This window comes from Branchiostoma lanceolatum, chromosome 15, assembly GCF_035083965.1.
Source record: "Branchiostoma lanceolatum isolate klBraLanc5 chromosome 15, klBraLanc5.hap2, whole genome shotgun sequence".
Lineage (NCBI taxonomy): Eukaryota > Metazoa > Chordata > Leptocardii > Amphioxiformes > Branchiostomatidae > Branchiostoma > Branchiostoma lanceolatum.
In genome coordinates this window covers 5,698,930-5,709,277 of record NC_089736.1, presented here as the reverse complement: position 1 = coordinate 5,709,277, position 10,348 = coordinate 5,698,930, and the positions used below count along the sequence as shown (strand labels likewise).

The window sequence follows — 10,348 nt, the reverse complement described above, 5'->3', positions numbered from 1 at the left end:
TCTTTCAGGTTAACCATTCTATATTTTACATGTTTTCGATATTATCATACCTGAATTTTCCAAGTCATTGCACGTCATATTTCTAGATCTATATTTATAACAAAGTTGTCAGACAGGGCAGGGTCAAAGGTTGGTGTGGCGTCCCTTATGACGTGAGTCGTTGAGCAAGTCTTGAGGTCGAGGCCGGAGTGTTCGATTCAGCACACACAAGATTCGCAAAACAATACCTGCGGCGGTGCCTGTGTCTGCCTGGCCAAACGTGACTAGCATACTACCAACAACATTATCACAAGGTCATTCTACACATCGGTCTATTGTCTAACACCTTATTTGTTTAAACCACACACAGTAATTGTAGAAACGTTTTAGCTTTATTCTATAGCCCTCTCCTTTGTAACCGAGATATAGACCGCTTGACCCGAACCGTGACCTTAGATGACTTCATCGAGGGTTGACCAGAATGTTTTGGAGGGCTGGAATCTTTGAAACATTGGAAAACTGTCGATATTTTTCTCTCAACCCAGCATGAAGGAATGGCGCTATGGGAAATCTACCTCAATGCAGCAGCGGAAATAGGAAAGGAGAGAGAGACGTTTGTGTTTCTCTGTAGAAATGGAAAAAGAAAACAACTTGCAAGACTGAGAAAAGATTGATAGGAGTGAAGCTATGGGAATTGTGGTACCCATACCACCTTGCGCGGGCCCGGAACCTTGTTGGTAGAAGATACGAAACCGTAGGGGAAAGAAATCGTGTCCCACCTCGCCGCAGAGGAAATGTGTGGGTGGTTTGGACAAACGTACCCACAGCCCACGGCCTTTTCAACCTGACTCAAGCGTTCGATTCTCGGAAGTCTACGTGAGCCACGGCAGAAATGGCGGGGCAGGTACCGACTACGGGAGGGCGGCTGTCGATGTGTGTGCTTGTCCTCACGGCCTGGGGCTTCCTGGTCCCCGTAACGGGCGCAGGTACGTACGTTTGTCTTGTGGGGGTAACACCCCTCTCACGTATGTCGTACGACAGGTCTACGACAAGAAATTTGGGACATCGTTAGAGCAGCTAGTCGTGGCTGTGTCGTGCAACATTCAGCTGTCTTGCAACGGTTGTCGTAGATCGTAGACTGTCGGTTCTGTCATAGATAGCCTCGTTAAAAGATCCTACCACAGAACACTAATCGTAAGATGAATGTGACTTCATTTATCAAAGACGGAACAAGGAAGGAAGTCAAGCCATGGAAGGCGTCATGTAAAGCGGAAGTGTACAGTCTAGCTGCTTGAAAACTAGATTTTCGTGCTATATTTGGCACGGTACACATATATTTGTAACAACTGGTGTGAATATGCAACCCTCAAAGCAATACTAGATACTATGAGACACTGGTGTAATCATAAACGACGAGGCTCTAGGCACTCGCTAAAAGGCAGAGGGACTAGTGGCAGTGATCAAGATTGATCGCACTTCCTATCCAACGGGTACAGTAACGTTTGGGAGATTGATAGTGTTCCTGTAGGGTGTAATAGTCGGGTTGATTTACGCACATAATTACCAGTCGCTGCTAGGGTAGCGGTAGGTTTTATATATGTCGCAAAGTAGACGGCTTCGCGTATATCTATGTCAGGATTCAAGCCCTTTGGCGAGGGGTGAACCATTTTAGTTTGCTGCGGGGGCGTTACGGTACGAAAGTGAAAATATTCTGATCGCCCTTCAGGAAATTCGTGAAAGACAAATCACTAGTAGCTTACTATAGTATATCAACATGTTGATTTACTCATATTAAGCAAGTAAGCATTCATATACATTTATGTATAGGTTAATTCATTTGTATCCACTTGACTGTTTGTATGTATGTATGTAAACTACGCACAAAAAGTTTGGAAACTTAACTTTGGTCGATCATATCTCCGTTGTTTCTTGATCAATTTCAATGATTTATGTAACATTGAAAAGCTTGTGTGATTTTCTTTCCTATGATACCAAACTTATTTTGATTATAAATTAATGGAACGAACACCAGACCTGCTTATGCGAGCGGGTCACATAAAAAAAGTGCCCAAAATACCCTACTAATGTCAAACGCTCAATTCAGTATTTTTTCTTCTGTTGGTATCACGTGGCTTGTGTAGGAGGGTAATATGAAACTTAAATCGACAAAACACATTGATATGAAAGCCAAGGTTAGTCTTCATCCAAACCAACAAAAAAATGCGTAAAGGAGCCTCAGTTATGATGAAGGCGGCTTAATACTGAGTACACACGCCATGCGCCGTCACCACAGCCTGGTACATCCTCCTCATAATTGTCACCAATTTTGTTACGCGGTCCCTGGCTATTCTTCCACAACGAGTCGTCGCAGGTCGACCAGTGTTGTTCTGTTGATCATTCTTGCATGCACATCTTGCCCAAGCTGATCAGTGAGTCTGAGACTGTGTTCAATTGTGTTGAGATCTGGGCTGCATGAGGGCCATTCTATCCTCTGTATTCCTGCCTACTGGAGGTGGTCTGAAATGACTCTCATTCTGTATGAACGTGTACTATCATCTTGCAGAATTGCACCCTGTCTCATATTGCAGAGGTAAGGATCTAGGAAATGTGACTGGATGGAGAAAGGTGTCTCTATATGTTGACACATCGAGGTTGCTTAGGATGATTAGCCTGGTTTTTCTTCTGGCAGTTAACGTTGTACTGCCCCGCACTATGACACTGGCTCAAACAAACAAACAAACAAACAGTCAGTCTATCTGTGCAACAGTCAGCATAGGATTCTCCTCACTGGCCCCACAGTTTCATTTACCCATCCAACAGTTGAAGTAAACCTTCACTTATCTGTAGCTGTGAACATAACATTCCTCCACACACTGTTCCATTCCCGATGTGGACGACACCACCACCCTGCGCTGAGTGTTAATTGACACTAGCATGGAAATTTGGGCACTTTTCATCTACAACCCAATCGCGTAAGCAGGCCTGGCGCTCGCTTCATGAGATTGCAATTATTATGACTTGGATATCATAGGAAAGGAAATTACACAAGCTTTCCATCAATATATAATGCATTGAAATTGATCAAGAAACAACGGATATACGATCGACTAAAGTTAAGTTTCCAAACTTTTTGTGCGTAGTTTAGTAGACCGTACGAAAGTCGCTGTACGTTTGTTGTGTCAATAAAGATTTCATATATCTAAGGTTCCTAAACAAGGGCTAGGTAGGTTTTTTTTTGCACCCCTCCTCCATATTTTTGTACCAGCCCCTATTAAATGCAGGGCTGAGCCTGTAACTGAGAAAAGTGGTTATGTACGCTAGTGTTAACGGCAGGCGCAGTCAGACTTGAAATGTGAAGGAATTCGGTAATAAAACTGTAAGTTGTAACGAACATTTATGTGAGACAGTCTCAGACGTGAAGGCCACCCTGGCATCACTTGTCACCTGACTTACAATTGATACGAAATATACATGTATCACAAGTAACGTAAAGGGTACGCTTACGGTGGGGGGTGGTAACACGATCAAACCTGAGGGGAAACAATATATTCTCTACTAGAAATCACTTTTTTTGGCGTCACCTCAGGGGCGGACCAATCTGAAAATATTCAGAAAATTGCACGAATGCAATTCCCCTAGAGAATCGATTTTGTGCTTCTTCGATAACTCAAGAAGCTTTGGATTAATTCGGATTAATCAATTTGGATTAATTAATTTGCTATGTTCGTTGATAGGTGTCAACGTCAGCAAAATAAAGGACAAGTTCGACTATGGACCTACTAGTGGCTTTATGTAGTACTACAGGAAAACTTCCGGTCTATATAGACTTTAAAAGTTTCAAAACCGCTCTTTTTAATCTTCAAAGCTACATCCTACAGCACCCCTCCCTATCTCTTTAAGAAATTAATTAATTCATGTATTTTAGCTTACCGACAATCTTTGTTACAGCTGAACGAACAACAGCCGAGAATTCGGGGAGACTTGTTTATCATCACTTTATGCAAGTTATTGTGTTAGGGCTAGCCTCCGATGCAGACTCCTCCCGGCTGTTTTCTTTTTCAAGTTATTGTTTTTATACTATTACTTTTTTTCTCTAATTGCTGGCCGGGAAGGAGTCTGCGTTCACTCGGCGCCACAAAAGAAAATCAAAAATCACTTAGTGGCAATCGGCATGGACTTGTGAAGTCCGCGCTCCGCGGAGGGTGCACGCACCGCTGGCTCCACGTTCTCACGCCGTAACCATGCGCCCTGCTTTGTCCCGACAAGTTTTCATAACTTGAGGTTCATCGGGGTCACCGTCTCTTTCAAAACACGAAAGTCGGCCAGCAATTAGAAAAAAAATGTAATACATGTAGTATAAAAACAATAACTTGAAAAAGAAAATAGCCGGGAGGAGTCTGCATCGGAGGCTATCTTAGGGCGCAGTTCAGACTTTTCGTACATAACAGTGCATGTTTTATCTGTCTGTACAGGTTGCCCGACTGTCCGTCTGTCCGGATCCACACGCCTAAGCCAGAATCTAATTATTGGTACATACAGTATGACAGGCGGAATATCTGAGAGCCGACCTAAATACAGAAACGATGAGTCCAAAGCACCGGTGTTTTTCAAACAAGGCTATTGGCATATTGAAAACGAAAACCGTATCCGTGTGAGAGACTCCAGCTTCTATCTAGAAGACATAACTGGAACATTTGAAGTCTGGGATAGCGATCCGGACAGTGATCAAGGAGAATTTGTAGCGGACCCTGAAGCACACTTTAGTTGTGCAGGTTAGTAAACTCACTCTTTTTTGTTACGCCTCGGGGGCGCCGTTATAATATCTTGTGATCCGATATTTGTAATCAAATCTCAGCTCCAGACGCAATCGCATGGAATGGATATAACAGATAGTAAATCTTTGACGCTATTACATTCAGGACTTGATTTGGTTGCTGCAATATTCATAGTACGACTTTAGACATTTTTAAAAAGGGTTGCTGAAATTGGATATCACCGACCGAGAGATATTTGTTGCCTCACCAAATGACTTTGTGATTTTCTTCTCTCCATACATACAGACATAACATACATCTGCAAGGACGACAAGAAAACCATAGGATGTCCCCGACCAGACTTTCAGCAACTCTTGATTGTTCGTGCTTTATACGGACAGGACTGGGCGTGTAAGCTATCAGGTTGTACACAGAGGGAGGGAGACTGTACAAATTGTAATTGGGTAAGCAAAAATTACATCATAACAAGAGTCCAGACGCAATGCACCCGTGCCTCGGGAAACTGTATCTTAGAACCGTCGGACGGGATGTTCGGAGGGAACCCGTGTGGACACATAGAGGGGGATGTGGACACATACCTGAGAGTTGAACACAGGTGTATCAATGGTAAGCCACATTCTCTTTTACCCATCTATTGCAATTTTTGTCAATTATATCGATTCAAATTTGCTCCAAGGTTGTTTGGGGAACGCAAAGAGTCAAGGATTCAGACTTTTCTTCTGAAAGTTATTTTATCGCTTAGAAGTGTGTTAAACCATATTATCTTGGATGCATTGATATTCAATTGTGACATCATTGTTCCTAACGTCCCCCTCAGTACCAACGTCGCTAGGCTGCTACCAGGATGAACCAGGTAACAACCCCCTACTGTCTGGTCGTGTCACCGGTACCTCTGAAACCAGCATGACGATTCAAAAGTGCCTAACATACTGCCGGTCCCAAAGTTATCGGTACGCTGGAGTCGCCAACAGACATGGCTGTCGTTGCGGGAGCCAATTGCAACAAGATTCTGCCTCCCTCCGACTACCGATCACCGACTGTACTGCACCGTGTGGCGGAGACGAGTTCCAGTTCTGTGGAGGTCCGAGCGGCTCACAGAAAATGGAAGTGTTTGAAGGTAAGAAACTCTTTAATCTTTAACAGTCTGAAAGCGGCGAATGATTTCTTAGGTTACAAAGTTGGTAATCGAATTTTTTCAAACTGCCGTATCTGTCCTTGGTGCTGATTCAGCAATTACTAGTACGTGATAACCCAGGAAAAGTGAAATTCAAAGATTGGCAGATTTTACATATCAATGAACAATGACTCCTTTAATCTTTAACGACAGATATATATTCATACTTTATTATGGCTTTCCTTTCGTTTATAAAGCAGACTATATCATGATGTATCTGTTGAATATGAGATATACCAATTTAATGAATGCTCAAAGCTATTTTCTATTTTCAGCGTCTATTGGAGCATGTGGCGGTGATCTGAGAAGAAATGTAGGGATCATCTACTCTCCGGACTTCCCCGGACCGTACCCACTAGATAACAACTGCATATGGAACATAGAAGTTAGTGCTGAAAACGTCATAAGGATCAGTTTAGAACTCTTAGACATCTCCACTGAAGACAGTTTGACGATTATAGAGGACAGATCTTCCCAGACTGTTGTTACTGTTCTCAACGGTACGTCAATGGCAGAATACGTCAGTATCAGCAGCAATGTTAGTCTGCAGTTCCGAGCTGGGCGACAGAGGGCGCAGCAAACGGACGGATTCATTCTACGTTACAAAGGTGAGTTGGTTCAGCGTGTCAATAATGCTAAAAGAAAAACGTTGTCATCAGTCATATACATTTGACTATGGAGAGATAAATGATCGGTGACATCACTTCCGTTTCCGCTTACCACAGAGATACGTGACCTTGACCAATTATATCCAATTAACATACTACTAATTCTGAATCCACATCTTTTCCAGGTGTTGGTCACTGTGGACCGATACCAGTCATCGATGACGTCACTTCCGTTTCCCCTAACCATGGAGGAAACTTCGCAGTTGGCCAACAGGCGCAAATCACGTGCAAAGGTGGACGAAACGTCACGGTTCGATGTCAGAAGGACACAAGTTTCAGCACTACAGCTCCCTTCTGCAGAGGTAAGATTATTATATATAATGTGATAATGAAAGTTTTATATGGTCCAAAATGCCACTGGACATTGGAGCCAACAGGTATGTATTTCATGCATGTCATATCCACATCTTTTGTACTAGCTATAGGTGTTGGCCATTGCGGACCCGTAGCCGTAGTCGGTGACGTCATTTCCGTTTCCCCTAACCATGGAGGTAACGTTGCTCTTGGCCAACATGCGACTATCACTTGCAAAAACGGACACAGTGTTACGGTACAGTGTCAGGAGAACGGAAGCTTCGACATCCCCACACCTTACTGTAATGTTACAGGTAAGTTTGTGTGATAGCCGCACTGTGTTGTAAGAAAAAAAGCAAGTGACTAGACACTCACTAATGTTGTAGAAAAACGTCGCACATTAACTGGGCTAAGAGCGCTGCGCGGTCTTAAGTGTATTACACATTTACACCCCTGTGAATCAGTAGTCTCTTCCATTGACATGACCTGGGGTGTCTGCCATGTCTGATTATCGACTAGTTCTACCACCTCTACTTCCTGTCACTCCGCAAGTCAGACATTTGCAGTGACACTACCTCTCACTTCACTTCCTACCACTCTACTAACAGTGTATTGCCAGGGTATTGGTATATTGCAATAACTTCGAATACACAAGAACACAAACATCCAAACACCGAAAACAAAACCTCTGTACACGGTTGCAATGATCCTTTTAATCGCCTTTTACAGATAAAGCAATGTGGATGGCAATCGTCGGCGGCATAGTGGCAGTGTTGGTTCTTCTCGCCATAGTTCTTGTGGTCGCTATCTTCATCATCAGGAAAAGGTAGGCATTATTCGCCCCACGTAAATACTGAGCCGTTTAGAGATACCCTTTGGCACTTCATAATCAGTCCGAGAGACGTTTCCAAAATGCAAAGTGCTTGATTTCGTTTGACATTAAGGCAGATTTAGTATCAAAAGACGTTAGACTGTAAAATGTCAGACGGGACGATATGGGTCCAACATACCGATGTCTTCCTCGAGATGTAACTGCTGAAATTTGCATTTTGACCCTTGCTTCTAGTCAATCTTCAATAATCACAGTCAGTTCTGAGAATTCAAAATTTGCATTTTCCAGGAGAGCGGCGCAGAAGCAGGAGGGCACAACATCTCCTGGTACTGCCGCCTACTCTGCAGCTCCTACATCAGACAGCCTCGTTCTGACGCCCGGAAACCTCAGTGCGCGTGCGCCCGGTGGCGAAAACGAGGCGGAGGATGATCTGCATCAGTACGCCTCCATCCGGGACACGGGCCCCTTCAGTGGTACCGAACCGCTTTACGCCCAGCCCGATAGTGGTACGAAAAAACCCATCGAGCTAATGTATGCAAAGCCAATGAAAAAGAAGAAAGGGAGTCCTTCTGGAAATGAGGAAGAGGGAATCGTGGACAATATTCTATACGAAGGTTCGGTCGGGGAAGAGAGACATGGGCAGGCCATGAATGGAGAGCAACAGGGCCTCATTGACAATAACCTGTACGAACTCCAATAGATCTAGTGTACAATATAATGTATTGATATCCCTAGTATTCAACTTCCCGCTTTTGAATATTTCATTAAAGAGCGAAATAACTGCAGGCGTTACCTGTGTGGTTAGGGCCCATTGTTTGAAATGTGTCTTTTGTCTTGCAAAATTTTACCTTTTCGTTTATTATAAGACTGTAATATATTATTACAGCGCTATTTTGTTGAGTTTGATTTTGTGTCACTGATTTCTTGAAAACTTGAAAAATGCCAAACTGTACAGTATAACATAGATATATATAAGTAGAAGAAGAGGTTATGACCAAGTCCACTTTGTTAGTTCTTAGCATAGTGGAATTTCATCTTCCAAAGAGAAAGACTACAAACATATATATCTGATTGATCAAAACTAAGCAACTTCACAAGAAATTAAACAGAACGTAAGGGCCTGTTGTTTAACCGCTATTTCCCTATCTGTATGTTATGAACGTTTTTAAAGGAACAGGCAGACTGATATAAGTACATATACTAGCCTGAATCCATTTATCCTTTTTATAACAGGGAAAGGTATCAGTGAAGCGAGATTTGAATTGTAGTGTGTGGTGCCATGTCCTAGCAGACTGTGTGTAAATAACGACTTGATGACATTCCTAAAACAAATCTTGGGAGCAATGACAGTATGGTATATGTTTTATACGTTTTGTTGTTGCTGCTGCTGTGACGTATTGTGAATCGTGCGTGTGTGTACTACGCTTTGTGGACTACCACAGCTAAAAAACAATATGATTGTATGTGGTCCATGAATGAATATTATATCGATATGAAGAATGAAATAAAATTACAAACAGACTTTTCTTGGAATTCCGTTACTATGTAACATAGGAAACACTGAACAGGACTCATCACTGACATTAAAGTTCGTTTATAGGTCATGACATTAAAGTTCGTTTATAGGTCATGTACACATTAATTTTTATGAAATCATATTACACCCCTCCCCATATGGTAAATCATGGGCACCCTTTGAAACTTCAATTAACATCGGTGCACATATTTTCTATGCAGCAAGGAAATATTCTAAGCCTAGCTATTGATAGATTCAAGTCAAAGAATTTCATGCATTCAATGAATCGTATTCTCCCAGCTCTGTCGGCACATCTTTCCACCTGTGAAATTTCACCTTATGTCAATTTTTCTGTCACCCAAGGCCATGGCCAAAAATATACACATTTGGTGTAGACTTACTTATAAAGAGAATCTGTAAACCAACCTTGGACAGTATTTGGCTCCCTCCACCAGAAACAACTAACCCCAAGTTAACAGAATACATTATTAGTACGTCCCGAGCTATACAGGAATGGCTGCTAGCTTGGTAGGCCATTCATGTCAGGTGTTACATAAACACATGACGTCATCTTTGTTTGACAACACATGAGTTTGTCCTTTGACCCCATAGCATGCAGGGAGTTTGTTGTTGTTAATGCTGCAAATAAAGGGGGATGGTTTAGGTGGGTAAGCTTTTTTTAATAGGGACCTAACACCCCTTCAATATCAAAGAAGGGATACGAATTGCAAACATGTGAAACGTATGTTTATGTTGAATTGAGGCGGAAGGGAAACTCTTTGAAGAAAGAAAATTTAAGAAATGTCTCTGGCAAGTGGGTTTCAATACTCAATAGAACTCTCTTGTTGGTTTGTCAAACCTCTACTGGTGACCACCTCTACATAATGGCCAATGGCCAATATGACCACTTTTTCGTGGTCCCTTTGGTGATAATTTTTCCATTGACCGATACATTAAGAATCCTGTCTATAGTGACCACCTGTCTATTGTAATCCTATCTTTCAAGCCCCTCTAGCGGTCACTATAGTACTTTGATCGTACTAACAACTTGAATGATATGTTACTACCAATACAGATATCCTGTCAACAATGTTTCTCACATTTGGCTGG

At 42.4% G+C, this 10,348-nt stretch overlaps 1 protein-coding gene across 2 annotated transcripts; it reads left to right on the top strand.

Annotated features, from left to right (window-relative positions):
- Positions 1 to 235: 235 nt before the first annotated feature.
- Positions 236 to 9,243, top strand: LOC136420898 (kremen protein 2-like). Of its 2 annotated transcripts, XM_066408017.1 has the most exons (9): positions 236 to 965; positions 4,452 to 4,751; positions 5,040 to 5,360; positions 5,572 to 5,871; positions 6,204 to 6,536; positions 6,722 to 6,898; positions 7,016 to 7,204; positions 7,620 to 7,716; positions 8,011 to 9,243. In XM_066408017.1, the coding sequence occupies exons 1-9, from the start codon at positions 872 to 874 to the stop codon at positions 8,420 to 8,422; spliced, it is 2,223 nt and encodes a 740-aa protein (XP_066264114.1). In that variant the 5' UTR covers positions 236 to 871; the 3' UTR covers positions 8,423 to 9,243. The 2 variants fall into 2 exon arrangements, with proteins under 2 accessions (XP_066264114.1, XP_066264115.1); XM_066408018.1 differs by lacking the exon at positions 7,016 to 7,204.
- Positions 9,244 to 10,348: the final 1,105 nt, after the last annotated feature.